Source organism: Aulostomus chinensis, chromosome 17 (assembly GCF_037954235.1).
Source record: "Aulostomus chinensis isolate RoL2024-O1b breed Wild chromosome 17, RoL_Achi_v1.0, whole genome shotgun sequence".
In the NCBI taxonomy this organism is placed as follows: Eukaryota; Metazoa; Chordata; class Actinopteri; order Syngnathiformes; family Aulostomidae; genus Aulostomus; species Aulostomus chinensis.
In genome coordinates this window covers 23,590,527-23,613,350 of record NC_141336.1, presented here as the reverse complement: position 1 = coordinate 23,613,350, position 22,824 = coordinate 23,590,527, and the positions used below count along the sequence as shown (strand labels likewise).

At 43.3% G+C, this 22,824-nt stretch overlaps 2 protein-coding genes across 5 annotated transcripts in view; one reads left to right on the top strand and one right to left on the bottom strand.

Annotated features, from left to right (window-relative positions):
• Positions 1-15,597, bottom strand: part of sobpa (sine oculis binding protein homolog (Drosophila) a) — a 49,359-nt gene extending 33,762 nt beyond the window's left edge. For all 3 annotated transcript variants that reach the window (XM_086182531.1, XM_086182532.1, XM_086182533.1), the window contains exons 1-3: positions 14,907-15,597; positions 3,285-3,405; positions 1,620-1,829 (exon numbers count right to left, since the gene is read on the bottom strand). In XM_086182531.1, coding sequence (XP_086038657.1) covers positions 1,620-1,829; positions 3,285-3,405; positions 14,907-15,002 — 427 coding nt within the window. In that variant the 5' untranslated portion in view covers positions 15,003-15,597. The remainder of the gene's footprint in view (positions 1-1,619; positions 1,830-3,284; positions 3,406-14,906) is intronic.
• Positions 15,598-18,712: 3,115 nt separating this feature from the next.
• Positions 18,713-22,824, top strand: part of pdss2 (prenyl (decaprenyl) diphosphate synthase, subunit 2) — a 22,071-nt gene continuing 17,959 nt past the window's right edge. The window contains exon 1 of one of the 2 annotated variants that reach the window (XR_015109751.1): positions 18,713-19,211. Coding sequence is in view for 1 of the 2 variants with exons in the window: in XM_086182534.1 (XP_086038660.1) it covers positions 18,964-19,211 (248 nt within the window). In the remaining variant the exon portion in view is untranslated. The remainder of the gene's footprint in view (positions 19,212-22,824) is intronic. The other variant, XM_086182534.1, reaches the window with a different exon arrangement.

Genomic DNA, 22,824 nt, shown 5'->3' with positions numbered 1-22,824 from the left:
GAGGGTGGAAAAAACACAGGCCCATTAGTCTTTCACCCCCGCTCACCTCCTCATCACATGCCAGCAAGGCTTTTCACCTCTTGTTGGGCTTAATGGATCTACAGGGCCATCAGATTTTAAGTAAAGACTAACTCACAATTAAGGGAAGAACTCCCTGAAGGCCTTAAGACAGAGCAGCAGACTCAACATGCATATTTTAAGTGGTACCTCTCCTCTACCTCTCAGTCTCTCTTTAAATTTCTATCTGGATGACTAACAAGAATTGCTGCTTTGCCAGATGAGTTTGACTCAGGGGGGTGGATCAGGCCATAATGAACAAGATCGAAGACTGACAAGGAATCAGAACAGCTCCACATTGTCTATATTTTCACATCTGCCTGGCACCTCCTAACAAGGCCGTCTCAAAACATCTGCATAAGAGGGAAGAAACACGCTAGCAATTATCCTGCTAAATGCCACCATCATCCGCCGTACCTGCACCTCTAAAGGTCCTTTGTCAGATTTTGCGGGGCACATGAATAATTCAGAGTGTGTGTGTGTGTGTGTGTGTGTGTGTGTGTGTGTGTGTGTGTGTGTGTGTGTGTGTGTGTGTGTGTGTGTGTGTGTGTGGGGTGAGGTGGGGGGTGTTGGCCGGGTGGTGGGATAGTGCTGGGCTTTAAGCGGGACCACACCATCTGTTTCCCCGCCTAGGCAGGGCCAGTGGGGACTCCTCTTGGGCGATGCCAAGGCGGCTCGCTCCCTCCACCGGGGCGTACCAACCTCCTGTGCCACAGCAGACGCGAGGGATAATGAAGCCCTCTGTCTGGCCGAGGAACACGGACATTTCCTCCGAGAGTTGATCGGGTAATATTGACACTTGGGCAGGTGGAGAAAAACAAGGTGTACAGCAGGTAGCTAGCTCATTAGTGGCCTGTCCCTGCCTGCTTTGGAGGCTTTCAGCCCTCACAAAGACAGGAAGTTTTCATGTTGCATAAACATTCGATTTTCTGTTAAGCACTGGAGTATCAGCAAGTAGGTTTATACTGTCAACGTGGCTGGAAGGTCCATCTGGTAGACCTCACACTTTTCCAGTGTGCAGTTGTTCCTGCAAAGGCTGACACAAAATGTTGTTGTTTTTTTCCTGACTGGCTCTGTAACAAGTAGATTTCCCTATTCTTGGTTATTTGGCTCCACAAGCATCTACTGTATATCACAATTTTACTATCACAATTATTGCCAATTTCCCCACTGAGGGATGAATAAAGGTTTATCTTATCTTCTTACATGGAATTGTTCAACCTGACTCTTGGTAGATGTGTAGCAGGCAACAGTACTGATTAAAACACTTCAAGAGACACAAACCAGACTTCAGACAGGATGTTCTGCATCCCCAGCTGATAACATGCTGATTTGGGGGTGTGGCCTGGGTTAGGGAAATAGTAATTGAGGTACGTCTCCAAGAAATAAAAGTCTTTGTGTAAAAGTGTGTGTGTGTGTGTGTGTGTGTGTGTGAGCACATTTACATTTCGATACTGTTTTCTTAAAAGAGTTTTCTGAACAACTAAGGACCTCCTGTAATTTCACATGTATATATGTGTATCCTGGATGTTTCTTTCCAAATAGGTGTCAGTGCTCCTTACCTGCAGGGGGCTTGATCAGAGGTGGGGGGATCATGGGGACAATGATGGGCAGGTTGCCATGTTCCTTGGTGCCGGGTGTGGAGGTGGACGGTGTGGTGGAGGACTCCGTGATTCCGTTCCTGGAGGCTGGCAAAGACAGGGAACTGTTGGCTCGATCTGGCGAGCCTTCGCTGCCCTCTGTTGAAGCTGGGATTTTTGGCAACAAGTTTTCTACACAGGAGAGACCAAAAAATAAATAAAAATGAATGAGCAACTGGTGAGATGATGCTTTCTGAAAGTCTGTCCATGATGTAAGAGCCAAGACGCAGACTTGCTTTCTGCTTTTTTCAGCGTTTAGTGACTAAATGAGCTACAACAGAATTTATATTAACAGTCACTCCATGTCATGTGAAAAATTTGTGAGGAACCCACAGAGAATTATCACCAGACTGTGCTGTTCCCTTTAGCTCTGAGCAACATTTTACAGTCTTTCAGCTCATTGTTTTCATTGTACAGTGTTTTGGCTCCGTCTCACCACTCTTATCAGCTGTGTTCCAGCAGCAGCAGACAGCTGTTACAGTGAATAACTAATAAACCCACAGTGCACTGCCTTAACAGCATGAAATGACAGTGATTGACTAGATGGTCAACAAGGTGAAGGATTTAACAACTTGCTCAGGAGTTTGTGGAGACCAAAACAAAGCATGTGTACCATCAACTCAGCATTAACGCCAATGTTGTTCTGTGTCCCCTGGATGTGCAGGAAGCAAAAACCTCTTTTAAATCTCTCATTGGAATAAAAATGTGCGTTTTGTGGGACCAGAGGCTGATTAAAATTACGTTTTGGGTCTTTAACACAATCATGCTTAAGTGTCAATGTTCAACGTATTCACAGAACCATGTGGCCTGTTTCATGATCTACTCATGAGTGCTTTAATCTTCTTTTTATTCAGAACATATCACACACATCATATGCTGGATAATGAAGCAGTTGAGAACGCTGAGTGCTGGGCCACTCGAATGATCAAGACATCTACTTATGTTACAGGGATCATTTATAAGGGGATTGTTCTTGTCTTGTAATGCCTCTTTGTTTCACAAGAGGCAGCAATGAGTCGCTGGTAAGAAATGAGTTTTACCCTCAGCTCACGCTAGAGAAATTAGCATTTCCTTGTTTCTTACAACAGGAAAGCCCCAATTATCACGTAATCTGGTAAATCTGCCCCCTATTGATTTAAGCAGGGAGAGCCAGATACCATTTTTGTGTCCAATGCTGACACCACAGCCTCAAGTAGTAGTCGTGTTCCAATATCACAGCTGGAGTCTTATTCCCTCCCTTGCACAACTAAGCAGTTAATAATACCAGCTCAAACAAATAAACATCCATTCAAAATAAAGAGTACATAAATATTACTGTATTTGCGTGCAAGTTGACTTAGTTATGCAACATTTGACACGTGCCCCCCATCTGTGTCATTCCTGACCCTTCTCTCTTTATGGCATGTTGCTCAATGTTTATTAGTGCATTCATGTGGATACCAGGGCAATACTTGATCCAGTGATTTGGGAGAGTATCACGCCAATACCAATACCAAGTGTCAGATACATCCCTTGTATGAAATACTACATTGTTCAGATCAGCTACAAAAGGTACATTGGTTTTTCATTTGAGAAATTCCACCCTACCTTTGAGGACAGAGATGTGCTGTGGCGTCTCCCCTATCTCCAGGTTGTCTGAATCTCTCAGCTCCACCTTGTCGTAGCCGTACCAGCCCAGCAGCTCATTCATGGTGTTCTCTGCAAAACTCTACAACAGAAACAGATGTGCTGATGAGGAGTGATCCAGGAAATATGAAAAGCCTTAGAAACCATTGATGTGTCTACATGTGTTACACCTTTGACTAAATATGATTTACTTTTAAAATTTCTTCTTAAATGGATGCATCAATTTAGTTTTTTGTTGCATTTGTTGCGCAACATCAGTACAGCAGGAAGAATATTTCACTTGACTTTAAAATCAATTTCTTTAATTTTTAGGTAGTGATTGGCTGTCTCAGTGCTGTCTTGCTAAATGGAGTTTTTGTTGGAAATGTGGTTATTTGCTGTTTGCCAAGAATTAGATGAGAGGATCGATACTCACTGATGTATAGAAAACATGAGCGGCCGTCCCTCGTTAATACCTATGAGAGTTGAGGGCTCTCGAAGCCAGAAAAGTCTATGAAGTCTTCTGTGGTGCTTGACCATGGAGCAACCACACCCGCGTTTCCTCTGGCCCTGCCTCACAACTAGCAGTATCAGACTTGCTCACATGAATGACAACAAGGCGACAATGCCAGTGGTTCAGCATTTCCAGGTCCCTGTTTCTGTCTGACACCCGGTGGGGCAAAGCACCCGAACCCGAAGTCTTTCTCAGCAGGCAGTGGACCAACACAGTGAGGGCTCCAAGTCCTCTGGACTTCTGGGTTCATGGGTCAACGCCTGACCACCAGACCCTCCCATACCTGGCTCCTGGTGTTTCGGTCTCCTTCCCAATGTGGCAAATTAAGGAATCTGTATTCAGTTTTCTCAATACCTCAGTGCCAATACCACTCTTGCGTCTGTGTATTCAATATGCAGCTGAAGCCACGAAGAAGTTAGCTTAGCTTAGCATAATGACTCAAAGCAGGGGTATATAGCTAACCTGTCTCTGTACAAAGGTAACCAAACTCTGATTCCACAGTCCACTAGTTAACATCTAGTAGTTGTTAAAAAAAAATTTAAACACATTAAGACTTTAATTCTATATGCTAAGTCTAGCTGACTCTCTAGCTTTACAAGACCACGTCTGACAGCTCCAAAACTGCCTGCCTTGCTGGTGGTTTGAGGAACACAGAGTTCATGTTAGACAAACAAGTCTGTATCTGTGGAGACTCCACCTTGCACCTTACAAGACTTAAAGGCTCTGCTCCTAACATCTTGGTACCAGGTACCATAGCACACACCTTCAGAGTTCTTGCGTAGTCCCTGCCTTGACAAGTCAAAGCTGTTTGCAGCGGCTGATTTGTGAAGACACAAAGCAATTATTGCTCTTCCCTTATCGCTCTCAACAAAAACGGGAACCCCAAGATGTCAGGATTTAACTTCTTAAATAAGAGAGTCATAACAAGAACATATTTCACTTCACATGTACATTCATGTCATTGTGGAGATTGAAATAAGATACACAGAAAAAATACAAATGGGGTCATATAGTTTCACACAACCTACCTACTTAATAACACCTCACAGTTAAGGAAGCAACATTCGTGTTAGACATAATGCAAGAAGATGCCAGTTGGCTGCCCCATTAGCTTAAATTGACATGCACAGCTATGGAGAGTGCTATAGAGAAAGTTAATGCAGATATATGTAAATAAATGCAGCCTCTCACAACATAGTCCATCTCTACTCATAATGACAAAACCATAACCTTGCTAATGCACACAGGCCGTTATCACCTCTCAGCTGGAACACTGCCAGAAGCGTCTATTCCGTGAACCCCAGTGAATGCTTCAGCGACCATTTGACTGGAGATGAAAGTGTTCGTTATGGAAACAAACTACAGTAAATGAGAATGAATCAGCCGTAACTATTTAGCGTGTGTGATAAGACATTAGTCACAGGTCACTAAACTACCAGCTCAGAGGGAACACTGCTCCTCGGTGCTGTGAAGGGATGTTTTCCACATATTCTGCAGAATAAAGTTCTGATTATTTCTGACAAAGCGATCTTTTCTTTCGCAATGATGAGCCTGAAAAGCTCAATTTTTTTGAGCAATGCAGCCATAGGTATGGAACTCTACAGTCAACAGCTTTTGGAATCAGATTTTAGGTTTGCAAGGACAAACACTCTCACTGTGCAGCAGTGTGCTTGACATTCTCACAGAGATGATCTGCCTTGTCTCGCTAATGGCGGACGTCATTAGCATCAAACTGACAAGACAGTTCATTATTTTATACTTGGTGCAGCATCTCTTTATGCCAACAGCTGTCAGTCATTTCATCAGCTCGTCAAATGTCTATGACAAACAAACGTGATTGAGCTACCTTTATCTGATTTAAATTTATCACAAAAATATAGACACAACTCTGCATAGGGAGCACAGTATGCAAAGTACAGTGTTTGCATTTGTCTGAAAACGTCTTTGCACAATGACAACGTTCTTCCTCAAACTTCATCCCAAAAAAGACATTTTTTCTGCAACCACGAAAGTATAATGCAGCATAGGCATCCTCCCACCAGATCCGAGCCACCCCTCGGCTCGCCAGTGAAATGATAAACAATCATGACGCACAAAATCCATTCAAGTGTGTAAGAGATGTTTGAAGGGATAGTTCACCCAAAAAGTATACTTTGTCTTTCAGGTATTTACAAATAGGTGTCTTGAGCTCATATAGTTATAGATGTTCCTTCCTGCATTACCGCCGTGTGACTCCAGACTGCCGAAAGAGCCAGCCACTTCAATTCAGCTTGAAGTTTTAGCTATATTTTGATCATTAGAGGCAGACCTAAGCTAAAAGTCTTTGTTTTTAGGGTCAAATTATGGTGTTTGTGGATTTTTGAGCATACTGCTGGGTAAAGAAGATGTGGATTATACAAGACGATGTGCTTGAGAGCTTGTGAACTGACAATTCTGGACAAGTTTGCTGTTGTCAGCCATCGGTCATCATTAGCTTTAAGTTAAATATATGTGACTGGCTCCTTCTGCAATCTGGAGTCACAAATGAATGTAAAAATTAACGTGGGGGGGTATCATCATCATTGTGAGCTAAAGACACTTACAGTATTTATGACTACTCAAAAAGTAAACTTTTTTAGTGAGGTATCACCTTCTGATTATGGAAAAAAACAATTATCCAACACGGTTGCCACACGCTCAGAAAAGGAGGCATGAGACAATAACAGTTTTATATACTTGAACACTTTTGAAAATGTTCCCGATAAGAAAAATACAGGCCCCCTAAGAGTCAGTACACTTTCACACTGCTACCTCCATTTTGAGTGTGCAGGTGCAAGTGAACATTTCTGATCATACACGTTTAAAATGGTGTGCTCCATCATGGGGAACAACTGAATGTTATGTTGAACAAATTCATTAAGGTACATAAGGGATATCTAATCAAAATTCACAACCCAATATGGCTGCCACAGAACCCAAAAGGACCACGTGGATAAGATGTATTAAGTTTTATGGGCTTCGTTGAAACGACACTTGCGTGACACAAATGGTGAGTTCCAGCAGTGACAACACAGCATCCCTGAAACATATTTTGGTGGATGAAATTAAACAAAATACATTTTGTATCTGTTCTGCAGGACCGTGGATGTCAAGTGTCCAAGCAAAACATGTGTTGATCATCTCCTCCAGACCTTTTCAGAAAACAAGATGTCAGGTTTGACAGGAATAGAGAAGGACCACACGACACGCTGAGGAAAAGACCTAACGCCCACATTCATTTTGCAGCTGCTCTTGGCTACTACATACGTTGGCAGAACAAATTTGCAAACTATTTGAACTTCAAAGCCTGCACTCATGTAGGCTGAAATGACTTCAGCACATTGCGTACAGCAGGTTCACGTCTAATGTTTCATACCCAAATAAGAACTGGAGGAAAAACTTCCCTGGAGAGACTTCACTCATTCTTCGAGGAAGTCCTCGAGTATTGATCTCTTGTGGGTTGTATTTGAAACCAACATGTACTTTTGGGCAACTAAACTGATCCTAGATTTTCTAAGTTGAGGTGAGTTCTCCTTGACAGGAAACCAATTCCAGATAGCGATAAATGTTTGGGCTAATGTGGCCCCCATCTCCCACGTTTGGCCTTGAAGACAATCTTCTTCATCCAGCCGTATGCTCAGTAATCCACAAACACTTGAGTCTGAGCTCAAAACAAACAAACTATAACCATTGCAATGTGGAATTCTACCATAAATGAGCGAGTTGATCCAACTGAATTCACCAGCTGATTGTGCTCGGTTCAACTTTGAGTGAGCAGAAGGGTTATAGTTCATTTTAAACTCAAATCAAGCTGTTTGTTGTTTACTGTGCATACAGCAATTTAAAGAAGACATGGATTATGCCAGACTATGCATTCTCAAATTTGTAAATAAAATTTTTCCAGGAGAGTTTTTCTGTTGCCTGCCAAAAAAAAATGGAACTCTCTGCAATTGGAAGTCACAAAGAAACGCTACAGCGGTGAAAAAAAGAATATCTCTGAGCTCAAAGCACCTATTTGTGATTACTTACAAGGACATATACCAATTTTTAGTGAAGTTTACTTTAATTAACTTGCCTTAGTATCCCCCAATAATGTATAACGTAAGAGGGGAATTTCCCTCCATTTTGAAAAATGAATATTGGGCCCCATAGGTCCACCTTATAAAGTATGGCCCACATCTGCTCCAAGTCAAGTCTGTTTCTTCAACCAAACGTGCCAAAAGTGTCCCAGATTAGGCCCAAAGGGTCCTGCAATGTGGGACAGTGGGATTTGCCTTCATCATGAAATGTGGGCCTGTGTAACGCAACTTTGAATGGGGGGGAGAAAAAAAAACACACTCGGAAATTGCTCATTATAGATGCTGACACAACATGAGGAGCATGGAGCCCATCCCTGTCTGCATCCTGCAAACAACCACACACACACACACACACACACACACACACACATACACACACACACACACACACACTTGTTTAGTCTGAAGGCAGGAGTATCTGTTTGCATATCTGAGACACTGTAGCCAGTGTAGGAGAGACAGACAGAGGAAGACTTTCTCCTGCTTCATTAGCACATTCACTCAGTTTCTAAGCGCTATCGTAATGTGTGGTATTTGTATCTCTACTATCCGTTTTTCCTCCATTTTACTTGTTTTACGGCTACTCGGTGCTGATTCACTATTCTTGAGGGATTTGGTGTAAATACTGTGAAGGTATCATTAATGAAGAATGACAGGAACTATTGATCTGTCTGATATAAAATACCACTGTGGCGGGGTGGTCGCCGGGTAGAGATGGCACCATAGAGCAAGGCACAAAACAACACGTTTGCACCCTGCAGGAGCAGCTTAGCATGAAAACTCCTAGAACCTTTAAGAACATCTAATAAGCTGATTTCCAAAATGGGCAATATATGCATAGTATTCATCATTGGATATTGAGATATAACACAAGTGCTGTGTTTTCCGGGTTTTAAAGGCTTATACGAGGGGTGATGTAATCTGAAGCGTTTTCTTGACTGTTTCTCGTTGTTCTAATGTTTGCCTTTACCCACATAGAAAGATTTCAGCACAGAAAAAAAAAGTCCAGCTGGAGGACACCCTGGTGTCTTCACGCTTCATACTGTAATGCACACTGATATCGATCAAAGCAGAAAAATATAATGTGCACGTATTTCATCCCCATATCCCTCTATCCAGTTAAGATGGTTACCAGCTAATAAAGAAATTTATTGTAGTTAACAGATTTTGATTAAAGTCATGCTCGTATACATTAGAATTAAATATTGCGGTGCAGCAAGGATGTCCTGCCAACACATGATGTTCTACAGACGTAAAAAAAGATGTCTTTCTTTGACAGGATCGTCACAAAAACCACCAATTTTATTATTTTAATGTTTTTTTTTCCAATGAAAATAAGAATGATGGTGTCAAAATGAACCTTCCGTCTAATATTTAAAATCATACTGCAATCACAAAATATATTAATTATTAAAATTTGTTTTATTTTCTTCTGTACAGCCCTTTAACCCACTAATGCCACATCAACCTACCACAGGTGAGTCCACCTGCAACACACAGCCCCACAGACAGGATGCATTTTTAAGTAGAGCGCAGTCCTCCTCCAGAACAAATGAGTCGGAGCATGAACGTGAAATAACCAGAGACAAAGACACAGCATGTCTGTGTGTGTGTCTCTCTCTGTCTCTCCCTCTCTCTCCTCCCTGCCATCCTGTCCCCTGCGTCACCCCACCACTACTTTGAGGAAGTGTGGGTATTATTAAGAGAGGAATCTAATCCTAGTTGGCGGCTCATCAAAGCAGCGGCACCAACTTAGGCTGTGGGTGAGCTGAGGAGAAAGATGTCTGTATGTTACACTGGATGTTTGGCCTTTTCACGAGAGACAAGAGAAATCTCTGTGTATCTACTTTATTCATGCAAAAGGCTTCGGTGCAGTTGGTGACTTCAGATGCCAAACAAAGAATATTATGTCAAAGGTTCAAAAGTTCAAACGAGGTAACATTTGCTGAAATGCACGAGCTTTGAGTTTGTCTGTCAGTCAATCTCAACATCTACAGGAGGAGTCCTAATGACACTGGCCATCTCCTGGTCTTTCCTCCAGTGCCACCATGAGGTTGATGTGCTTTTGAGTGATGTGCTGCAACAATTTAATGGATTGGCATAAAATCTAACCCTCACATAGCGCATTCTGACGTTGGATAGCAATAAAAACATCCTGTCATTCTTCTGCCCCAAAAATAACATTTTCTAGAGTTGCTCACAATGCCCAAATATGACAATATTTTAAAAATGTTACACCAGTTGTTTCATATTTTTTTGCAACATTTGAGGCTGTTCTGGGTCATACAAGCCCCTCCATCCTCAACCGCTGTCAGGTCCAAAAACACATTTTTGTTTTTAAACAGCAACACAAATAAATTCACGTTCCAAAAAACCTCAGCTGGGTAAAGACACACTTTTCATAAAACTAAGCATTCCAAGCAGTGGCAAGGCACACATTTTTAAGCCTCCTTGCTGCAGTGGCCAGCGACGGTTGGAGGCCAGAAGTATTATGATGTCATGTTGTCTGTCACTGCATGCCTTATTTTGAGACTTAAGGATGAACTGAAAAGAGTTTGATGGTCAAAGGTCAAGGTCACTGTGACAAGCACTACTTGTTCAACTACCAGGATCTACAAGGCACATTTCTGCCTAATCAAAGGTAACCAGGAGAAACTACCATCATGTCTATTGGTTTTGACCGAGAAGATGAACAGGGGCCTCATTAAGCCAAACCCCCATGAAACACTGTCAAGCTGTACAGGTAAGGCTGACCATAGTGAATACAACCGTAGCCTTCAACCTGCATTTCAATCAAGTGGTCAGAGCATACTAAAGTCTATCATCCGGCAGACTTTAGTATGCAAAAGAGCACAGATCTCTGGGTGCAGAACCGTGGAGGTTAGAACACCGTTCATCTGCTTGAACTACCCACATGATAATGATGCAAAAAGAAGAAGCTGGATGTGGCGGTCCTGGGCTGATGTGGTTACACGTGGCCTGCAGTTGGGAGGCTGGCTGGATGTACTGCCAAATTCCTGGGAACAAAATTTGCCAGAGAGAATCCTTTCGTTTTCATATGAGAAGTATAGAATATTAATTTTGATATATTACTCACTAATTCCCTCCTACGATCGTTAGCAAATGTTAGACTGCGAACAACTAAAGTTGAAAGCATTATACCTGCCAAGCCTCAGCATGTTGGAATTGTCATTTCGAGCATGTTAGCATGCTTAGGTACGCCTTAATTAGCGGTACGAGGCTCATGATATTCAGGTTTTGATGTTCCTGGCTCCCCTGATGGCTCTGTTCCTCTATGCTGTATGTCAGTATTAGAACAGAGTGAATTAAGTTCGGTGTAGGCCTCACCTTCTACACTGGCCTGTGTTTGTTTGTGACTGTTAAATAAAGGCAATTAGAGCCATCAGATTTTTCCATTCCAGTGTTGGACAATGGAACTGAGAGACCTCTGATCTGAGGATGATATTTATGAGTCATATTCTAACAAACTTGATCATATTTCTATTGTGTCTTGGCGGAAACTGTCAGTCTCAACCTTCCTTTAAGCAATGCTGATAACATAATTCTAGATAAGACGGTGGCTTCACCGAGCCTTTGCCCTCCAGCAAGTTCACATTTTAATTTTGCAGGATAATTCGTGTGATACCAGTGCAGATGCAGCTCACAAACTGGCACCTCTCTGCCATATTTCCAGGAGCAGATCAGGATAAAAGTACATTCTAAATCCTGTTTCTCCACAGTCTGGCCCCTGTTCCCCTCCAGTGAGACCCAGATAGCCAGTAGGGCTTGTGGTAATGATGATGGTGGGAACTGGATACCTTGTGGGTAGAAACCAGAGCAGGTCACAGAACACCGTGATAAAATTCCCGAATCCACACGCCAAGTTTCCCTTCGTAGAGCCCTCCTCCTCCTCCTGGTTCTCCTTCTCCACTTTTCCACTCCCTTGCTCCCTCTCTCCTCCTCTGCCTCTCCCTCTCCTCTGCTTTCATTTCCCTCGACTTTTCCTTGATATCCGATCCAGCCGAGACACTCGGGTTACAGTTTTTACAGCTCAGCCAGCCCAGTGCTCTATACATTCCTTTCTCCCCTGTTTCTTACTCCAGCCTCTCCTATCCCCTCCGTGCCCACTCCTCCTTCCCCTTGATTACTCACCAGGGCTTATTTTGCCGTGGCACACATTAAGCAGCCAGATGAAGGAAACACTGTGTTTGGTTTCTCAGAGCAGTATGATCCCACACAAGGGCACATTGTGTATCTGTGTATGTGTTTTTCTTCCTGCTTTGGGCTGAAATATTTAAGATCAGGGGACAAAAATCATTCATTAATTTTCAATTAAAGGAAGTACTGGTCTGTCAAGCTTAAATTACAGCAAATATACAGGTCATGCTAGTTATACACGTAACATAAAGGCTTTTGTATAGTCCTAAATCTCAGCATGGATTCACTTATTAAAGCTATTAAAACAGGGCATCGTCCTGTTTTACAACTGTAAATCACAGGGTGCCACCTTCTGTCTCTAGATTGCTGTTTTCCAGAATTAACTTTGTTCAGCTTGTGTGTTCATGCGTGCTGTTCAAGGCTGTGTAACAGGAATCAGACTTGTTTAGCCTTTGAAAACTGTTTTGACACCTAAACCACATCTATTCAGCAGAGCTGCCCCGTTATTGATGGAGAAGTCTTGGGAGAGCGATGCTTTTCTCCACGTACCATCAATACAACACTGTATCTGCTGACCAATCAAAACATCCACTGAATACTGGCCGTTTAAAATGAAGCATTTACATTTTTTAACGTTAAAACTAAAATAATGGAGTTGATGACAGCAACTGTAAAAATCAAAATAGTGAAGATTTAAACTGTCTGAAGGCCACTGTGAGAGGACTTTGTGGAGAGAGAAAAATTGTTTTGAGGCCACAAGATATAACCTGTTCCCATGAATTATTCATTTAAAAAGCCCCCGTACATAACTTGTTCATGCGGTTTAACTAACTTGTAGCCATGAGATTTAACTTGCCCCTTCGAGTCCCTCAACTTAATTCATTGGTGGCCATGAGATTTAACACTTTCCTCAGTTAAGTGATTTTATTTTATTTTTTTTCAACAAGTTATGTCTTGTGGCCTAAAATTCACTAACTTGGGGGAACAATTTAAATCTTCTGGTCTGAAAATAAATAAACTGTGGGAATAAGTGATATCTCGTGGCCTAAAAATCTCTCTTTTTTTTTTTCCTCCTTGCCCACGAAACGAAACCTTTCTGTCAGGGCTCCATAACTGCTTGGATCAACCAACACGTTTCACTGAGATGTCTTCTCTCTAAAACATGTGAGAAGAGATGTCAATGCACTGAACCCTCACTGATGGCTCGTGTCCCAACATCTGCAACCCTTTCTGGCTGTCATGACTGACATGATACTATTACCAGGTCAATGTGTTAAAATTACCAGATGATTAGATCTAATGGGATTTCTCACACAAAAACCACCTGGTATCACCTGGTGGTTGAGTTCTAATACAACTGTAAAACCACTCATTTTAATCAGGTCAAGAAATACTTCATTGTACCTGAATGATGCTTGTAAATTTCTTAAATGCTCCACTGAGACTTAATTAAGTCTTGTAAGTAACTGTGCATGACATCTTTTCATGGAGGTATATACCTCCAGTTAACTGGCCCTTAAATCTGTTATTGAATGATCTCTCCTCTCTGCAGATCTCCGCTCCATTTGCAGTGACAAGCAATGGATCCTCTAAAATAAGAATACTGTAGATTACACGGCCAAAAAAAAAGATTTTAAGCATGCAATGATATGGCAGCTAGTGTCTGATCTTGTAAAGTAAAAATGGTAAATGCAGCTGAGCTCCATCAACGCATATATAAGATCCGTGGAAGAAAAAAAAAAATCTCCTCTTTACAGTCAGAGAGAAGAAGCTGTGACACATGAACGCGTCTGGTATTTTCTAAACAGAGAGGGAAAAAAGCCTTTATTCCAGGGTTGTTTCAGGACTCGCTCAGAGCCAGCACCCTTTCCTCTAAACCATCATTTCCACAACCATCCTCGCTGCGATCACCTGCACATCCATCCAGAGGAGCCGACACGCTGAGAGCATGTGTGTTTCCAGCCAAAAATGTGTACCAACAATGAGGAGAGGAAGACAAAGCGGACACACAGCCCGTCTCTCTCTCTCTCTCTCTCTCTCTCTCTCTCTCTCTCTCTCTCTCTCTCTCACACACACACACACACACACACACACACACACATATGCCGGAAACACTTCTTTCTTTCATCACAATTAACCCCCGTGGAGTCAAATATCATCACCAAGCAGAAAAAATAATACTGGAGAAGAGCCGAGCAGAAGAGACAATGTGCTCTTGTAGAGTGCGTAAAGCTCACAGACGCACATCTGGATCACACGCCTCTGGGCAGCTGGGCAACACACACAGACACACACACACACACACACACACACACACACACACACACACATAGACACACACACACCAGAGGTAGTCGACACGGACCCGCAAAGGCATTGTGGATGCACGAGTGTTCCCCCATTGATTTACACTAATTATGCACATTGCAGCGTTATAGTATTAATAGTGTTGACGCCTTCACTGACGCACTGGATTTTCCATCAACTCTGCCGCCACAGAGAGAGCACAAACATTATGACACGCTGTTTGTCATTGATTAAAAAACTTACAAGTAGAATAGGAGCCGTGAAAGGTGCCGCATCCACGTCGGCCGAGACTGGCACTCCGCGCGACAATAGAACTTAGGTGGCATCGAGCACCCCAAAAACGGAACCCCCCAAAATCTAAGTTCATGCGACCTATTGCACTTGAGCGTGTGATGTTCAATGAGGCTTCGAGACGCGCGCGCGCACACACACACACACACACACACACACACACACACACACACACACACGCTCCTCACAAGCCCTCCACGCGTAATCACATGCAGCTGGCCACAGACCCCCGTTTACCTTCATCTCTTCATTTATCTCCCGTTTCACCGGGTGTGCTGGCTTTCGGCTTCTTTTATTTTCCGGAGGTCTGCCCTCTTTTTCCATCTCTGCCATGTTTTCTCTGTGATACTTCTGTCAATATTTGCGGTGAGGAGGGGAGAGGAGGAGGAGGAGAAGGAGGATGAGGAAGGGGGGTATAGGAGAGAGGCAGCTGTTTACAGTCGCCAGACGGCGGATGTCTTGCAGCTTTTCCGCGGCCCGGGTGACGCTGGTGATGCCGCCGAGGGCTTGCTGTGCCCGGCTAAGTCAGCCATCTTCTGCCCGTACCCGCCACGGTCCGTGCGCCAGTGGTGAGCCGCCTCTGTCCTCCAGAGTCAAGGGAGAGGTTGAGTGAGGGGGGAAAGCGAGACAGGGGGAGGGGCGTCCGCTGAAACATTATATGACGCGCTGAGGATCAGAGGGAGGCTGGTTCCTCTCGCTTTCCCATGGAGCGCAATCAGAGCGGTCACATCCACTTAGCGCGGGTCCCTCATGGTGACGATGTGTAAGCAGCATACAGGTGCCCACACACGCACATCCAGTCCCCGCATTGTTCCTCAGAAGAAATCCCACAACCTCCTTGTGTTGCTTATTAAAGCCTTGACACGCGTTAAATCCAGTTAGCCTGTTCCAAGTAGTCAGAAATAAATGTCTGGAGCTCAGGAGGAGTTTTTTTTATTCTTCCTTCCTGCATCACTTCTCTTTGACTCCAAAAGAACCCACCATGTATATTTAGCTCCAAGCTAATGGCAACTGGCAGCTGTGTACACCAAAACTGTCCAAAAACACCTGATTTAAGAATAAAAAACTTTAACCTCGTGGGTCTTTATCCAATTATTTCCTCAATAAGAAAGAAACACTCTGGGTTAAGCTAAAACTCCCCAGTCCAGTGTTAGCTAACGATAGCACTGAGCTAAGCTAGCTAGCACATTCAGTTGAACCAACTGTGTAGTAGTTATCTGCTTTTTTTAGGCTAGTGCCAAACTAAAAGTGTGAATAGTTACCTTGTTTTGTTGTTTTTTTTTACTTCTACTAGCTGACCAAGTTCTTGGTTTGTCTGTGAATGGACATTTTAGTGCTTTTTTTCTGTTGTTAGCTGTCAGTTGCTACTAGCTTAAAGTTAATTTTACCCTGTTACCCACTTAAATGTCTTTAATAGGCAAAGAACACTAGCAAAACACAATATTTAGCTTGAAGCTAATGGGGACAGCTGACAACAGACAAACTGCCCGAACATGTCCATTTATAAACTCTCAAGCATAGTTGATGTAATTTAATGTCTTCTATCCAATCCCTATGACCAGTAATCCAAAAATATTTTGATTTGAGCCAAAAAAAAAACAACCTTTCAGTTCATACCGTGAACAAGCGTGTAACTGGACGTGTTTTGAGATTTGTATCGTTTATATGTATATGAGGGTTGTTAGCCTTTAGCTGCCATTAGCTTTAAGCTAATCTGTGGGATTTTTGAATGGGTTTCACTCAAATGCCTGAAATAAGGTCACTGACTAACACAAGCTTAATATATCTCAACGCCTTGATCGGTGGAATGAAATATCCCAGTAACTGACAGGCTTGTGAAGATTGACGTGTTCGTGCATCTCACAAACAGCGAACGCTAACACGTGTCTAAACCAGACTACAGAAGTCGTCACGCCAAAAGCAGAAGAAGCCCAAAGCTTGTTGTGGTGGCAGTGAGGTTGTGGATCCGTAGTGCGATTCGTGCATAAAATAACATCAGTTTTTGTGTTTCTCACGATCGCATTTATGCTTCACAAACCATAAAGGTGTCGATCTTGCTGAACAAAACGAGCAATGCCCATCAATCCCTGTTTGCCGCAGCATGACTCTTCTGCGATTGATCTGTTACAAAACAGAAAAATCTCCTTGGCTTTTAGGTGAGAGAGCCCACGGTGATGCTAACTTCCTGGTTTGCCTACAAAAAATAAAATAAAATCTCTGCCATGTGAGCCAATCAAGAGACAGCATGATTTTATTTTTTACAAGCATTTCCCGTCAAGGTAAAAACAAAAACATCACATTATAAACATGCATGAAGACCAATTATTTTGCCATTAATCAGGCCCTGCATGTTGCATAAAGGAGCTCTTAAGACTGAGATAAGACAGAACTATTTAGGATTTTATTTTAGGGGCGTGAATTTACCTGTTTCAAGTGCCACACGCTGCCCTCTGACTCTAACTGGAATTACAATGAGTTAGCAGGTGGAAAGCTGCCGAGAGCGCCGGCTGATAATGTTCGTGGCATAGTGACACCCTTTTGAGCCGGAAAATCAGCAGGAACTGGAGCTGTGAACCGTGATGCAGGGTTGGGGGGGGGGGGGGGGGCTGACTTGTGTGTTACAATGCCGCTCTGGCTCTGCACGCCTGCAGCACGCCTCACCTGCATTACAAGGACCCTTCTTTATGCTGCTCCTTCAGCTACAGCAGTTGGTGTAATGAAACTGCTGCTGCCAGTAAACCGAGCGGCAAAACAGGTGAAAGCTAGAAAAATGTCTGGATTGGTTGAAATCATTTCCAGTTCATATGAATAAGTTGGTCTCGTTTCTCTAAAAATTTGCCGGTAGTTCAAGTCTTCCTGTAGCTTATATTTAAATACATGAATGTGTATTCAACGATGGAGACTGCAGCTCCATGTTTTCCCTCTTTTCAGTCCAGTAATAATCGAGTCAATGAAAGCATTGTTAACGCTGCTGGGGCTTTTCCTTATCGTACCGTCAAACTGCTACATTGTCACAAGTATTGTGTTACATGAACAGAAACATGAGGGGCTCCTTTTTCGTCATTTTGACTCTTTTGTTTAAAAAGGTTTTTTTAAACTTGCTATCTAATGTATTTTTTTTTCTTCAGTATGGAAATGTAGGACTTAAACGTCTGTCACTTTGGCATAACTTTTAAAAACGGAACTAAGACATAATTTACACAACTAAGTACGTTCTTGATTTATTGGATTGAACACGCGTCTGCATCATTTAGGGCTTGGTACTGGCGAAGTCCTAAAAGTACAATATGTATCAGAAATGTCACAATCTGTTACCGTGGTGTATGGCTGCTTTGAGTACTGCCAAGGTAGAAAGGCACTATGTAAATACAGTCCATTTGCCATTTACTCCTGAGCCACTGGGGGGGGGGGGGGGGGGGGGACCTGAATATTTCCTGTTGCAGCACCAGTGGCTGAGGTGGCGGCGCCACGGCAAAGTCGGACTCCGCCGTGGGTTGTACTGATTCTGTGAACTGAAATGAATAAACTGCAATTACATACGAATAATTATACCCCTTAATTCGTCGCACTTGGTGCCTGTTTTCGGTGACAGAACTAAGTCTAACAGTTTTTGGAGCATTCAGACTGAGTCACATCTGTTGAAATCAGATCTGAATCAGATTTCAAACCACCTCCAAATGTGGTTTGTATCAGTTTTGCAGATTTCTCTTAAATCTTACATGTATGCGCAAAAATAGTTTGTGTTTAGTCTGCAACAGTTTCCTTGAAATAATGAAGAAAGAAAATAATTTCACAATAATAAACCACTTTCATGCAATAAAATGCGGTGTAAACAAGCCAGATATTGAACTGTCAGTTGTTTAAATTTAAGAGAAGCATCTTTGTCATTTTTGATAGTGAATGGATTTTTTAACCTGTTAACATTTTTATAAATATCAAGACGTCTGTTTAAAAGGCATATCTTTATTTTACCCATTTAAAAGTTGAAATTAAATCTTACTTGATCGTCTGTTGACCGGAAATGCCGGGGCTTGTCGGGGTTCATCTCGACGTTGTGACACGCAACGTATTACGTCTTCCAAGATGGCGGCGCGCAGTGTCAGGTCGTGTGTTGTGAAACAGTTAGCTTACACTCAGTGACTACATGATAGCTCTGCCAGAAAAGTAAACCGTGCACTACAAATGTGTCTTTGTTTAACGTCAACTTCAGTCTGGTGATCAAACTTAAAGATGGCGTCGATGCCGTGTCAGGCTAGCCGGCTCAAACTGGACTAACACTGCAGCCAGAGAGAAAATGTTTCCAGCTACATGGTCGCGACTGTCCCGCGTCGTCTTCTCCAGCCGAGGACAGAGGACATTGAGTCTGTTCTCCAGTTCAGGACCGTCAAACTGGAGCAAAGTAGTCTCGGATGCTGAGAAGATTGTCGGCTATCCAACATCGTTCATGAGCCTCCGATGCCTGCTGAGTGACGAGCTCAGTAATGTGGCCATGCACGTCCGGAAGCTGGTCGGGACTCAGCACCCGTTACTCAACACTGCCAGGTACGGAACCACCGCTGCTGGCTTCTCTGGCTCCTACTGTCCTCTGTCAGCAACAGACTGGGTAGATATATTCAACTGATTAGCCATAACATTGTGACCACTGACAGGAGAAGTGAGTGACTCCCCTTACAATGGCACCAGTCAGGGGGTGGACATATCAGTCAGCAGGTAAAAATCAGTCCTTGAAGTTGATGTGGTGGAGTGGTTCTGACCAGGGTCAGGTAGTGATGGCTGGGTCAGAGTGTCTCCACCAGTCTGGCTGGGGAGTGAAGGTTCTTTTAGAATGGAGGCAGAACTCACAGGTCATCGCAGCTTGTTGAGTAGCTGCAGACCCGTTAGCGTCCCTCCCTCCCGGCCACTGTCAAAGAGGGGAAGAAGGAGGCCTGGTCTGATGACTTATCTATGACATCATGTAGATGGTCAATTGTGTGGGGGCGTGGCTTACCTGTGAAAACAATGGGGTATTCTTGAGATCCAATATTCAAAAATGGCATGCCAGGAAAAACATAAAATACAATTTGATTTTAAGAAAAACACAGTGGACTTGCTTCACTCGGTGGGCTGCTACAAAGCCAAGCATCAACATACGCAGTACTTTAACAATGAATAGTTATAATAATGAATTTTATTTATATACCACATTTCAAGGGACTGAAAGATACGTAACATGGGTTTAAACAGACTTAAAACACACATGAAATCATCATAAGACAGAGGCTGAATGTGGGGAGTCATGTTGTGCCCGATGCACATGAAAAGCTGTTCTTGGGTTTGGAGTAATGATTTGAATATGAGGGTTGTAGAAGGGAGGAGGCAGCTGGGGAAAGCTTCATCACCCCAGGCGCCGGTGTTGGGCTCTGAGTGGTGGAGCTTTGAGGCTACAGGTGCCATGAGACAAGACGTTTGGCGCATTTAGTAGGTCTGAGGAACTCTCCTCCCGATGATCCAGAGACCAAAACTAAGAAAATCAAATGTATACAGAGGAACAAACATCGACGCGTTGCTGCAGACCCTCCGGTGTGCATACGCCCTAAATGGGCCCGAGGTTCTACCACCTGCGCCACCCGATGTTTTTGTCAGGGCTGATGCAGATTATGAGTAAAACAAGGAGGCTGTTATTTGTGGCCAGTATTGAGTTGCAGTAAGATTAAAATATTTAAATGCCAAATTTTACAGCAATGCAAACCACAACACGAGGCTGTCTGTAAATTCAATGTGCTTTAATTAAAAGTTTCTCTGAGAACAATGTGTAGACAATACATCTGCAAAGAAGTGCATTAGGTGTCGCCTTTGAACATACTGAAGAACATAAATAGATCAAAGTTTCAGTAAAATGTCTCTTAAATTCATTTTTGATGAACTTTAAAGTCTTGAGTTCCCAGCAGGCTTTTACTGAGCTGAATGAGACAGTAGACGGGTGTAACCCAGAGCAATTTTTGTGTTCATGTAATGTATTGAAAATGTCATGATTGTCCAATAACCGATTGATTTTCATATGCTTGTGTTAAAATGGTGAATGGGCTCAATTTTATAAAGCGCTTTTCTACCTGAGCGGCACTCAAAAAGCGCTTTCCAGTGTCGTCTCATTCACCCGTTCACACACACACTCACACACTGATGGTGGAGGCTGCCGTGCAAGGCGCCATTCCACTCATCATGTGCAATTATGGGTCCAGTATCTTGCTCAAGGACACCTCAACATGGTCACCATGGTTGAGGATCACAGCCACTCTACCCCTGGGCCATGCCGCCCATATCTTGTATATCTGTTTTGTTTTGTTTTGTTTTTATTTCCAATGCAACTGACGGCTAAAGCGTCTGCAGAGTCTCCGGAGCGAACAGGTCGAACGATCCAAACACTTTGTCGTGGCGGTTTGTTTCATCAAAGCAAATCAGCAACTTCGAGTCACATGGCAAGAGAACGAGAAGAGAAAGTCCTCAAACTCAATCTCGCCATGCAGACGGGTGTGTTGGAAACAGTAGCCCAAGGGTGTAATAACCTATACACCTAAATCTGATATGACAATCCATTTGGGTGTTGTAGCAAGTGGTGGTGGTGGGGTGGCAGACCTCTTGACAGTCTGACTCCTCTCTGTCAGCTTGGGTTGGCTGGTTCGTATTTCCTACTGTGTCTCAGCCTTAGATGCGCGGCAGATAAAAATATCCACAATAGCAGACAGGCAGACCCTCGTGGAGTTGAGTTACAGTTTTTCCTTTCCTTCTCAAAAAACTGCAGCTCAGCTAACTTCACCCAAAGTCTGCAGTTACAGCGAGGCGACAAACTTTACTTGCTTTGAGGACAGTCCTTGAGAATAGACAAGGATTCCCCTTCTGGTTTGATCACCTCTCTCATCAGTCTCACGCTGCATCTGTAATAAACGGATCAGTTCAGTGACTAGTTAATGAGAACCTGCTTGTCCCTGCAAGGTTCAGCTGCTCAGTCGACAGAGAGAAGAGAGCAACGGTAAATTGTGTCCAGATAAGAAGAACGTATCCGTCTCAGTATGCAGCCTTGACATATCTCCTGACAGCATTGTGTCTCCTTCATGTAAGCCTCTACAAACCTTTTTAATCCTCTTCATAACATTGAATATTTGTGATGAAATGGAACAAAGCTGAAATTAAGTAAAGACAATATATTGGATTACAAAAGCAAAAACTATCAAAAATAGATCAAGACACTCTGTGGTTCTGAATTAATACAGTTTCATGCGCACAAACGCACAGAAATGTGACGTTGGAGGTGTTGGTTTGATCAGATGTGATTGACATCAGCCCAGCAGACCACAAAAAACCTGCTCTGTTTTGGTGTTGAGGGGGTTAATGCAAGATTCGACCACTCACAGGAAGAAGCTGTGGAAAAGAAAAGGTGCTTCTGGTCTTTAAAACCAACTTCCTGTTTTATCATGATGTTGACAAAGTGTTTGGACTAAATATTTATGACATCATGATGTTTATCTTTAGAAGTATCCACGCTGCTTTCTGAACAAAAGGCGTATTGGCTGCGAAGAAGAATCAATATGGCCGTGTGTGCGGTGGCTAAAGTTGCTGAATTCCCGTGCCGCAGTTTCTGAGCAGAAGGCGTGGTGACCTGCTCACAACCCTTTCACATGACAGCAGCCGATTTCTCTGGTCCTGCTGCCTCCGTGCCCCTCAACAGCTCCGGCCCCATCCCTTCGCAGGACGCCGCTTGTGATTGATTGATGTACGCTCGTGTGGGTAGTGACATAAATATTAATCATCTGCCACCCTCAGGCCACTGATTCACCCGGACTCCCAAAGAGGAGAGCAGCTTCATGATTTTCCCTCTCCGGCTCTCTCTGTTCAGTGGGCCATGCTGCAAGTCGCTGTTTTCCTGGGAGTCTAAAGTGACCATAAATGAACCTCTTAAGGTCAGATGTATTAAAGCAGCACAAGCGGGTTCCTGTGATTTTGTTGTTGTTGTTGTTGTTTTGTTTTGTTTTGTGTTTCCTTCACCAAAGACTGCAAATCCCTCATGTATTCCCTGTCATCTTTCTTCACATTTCTGTCGGGCCTCTCTTCCCTCCATCTCTCTCTCTCTCTCTCCATCCCCTCCCTCTCTTCATGCTTCATCTCTCACATCCACTCTCTG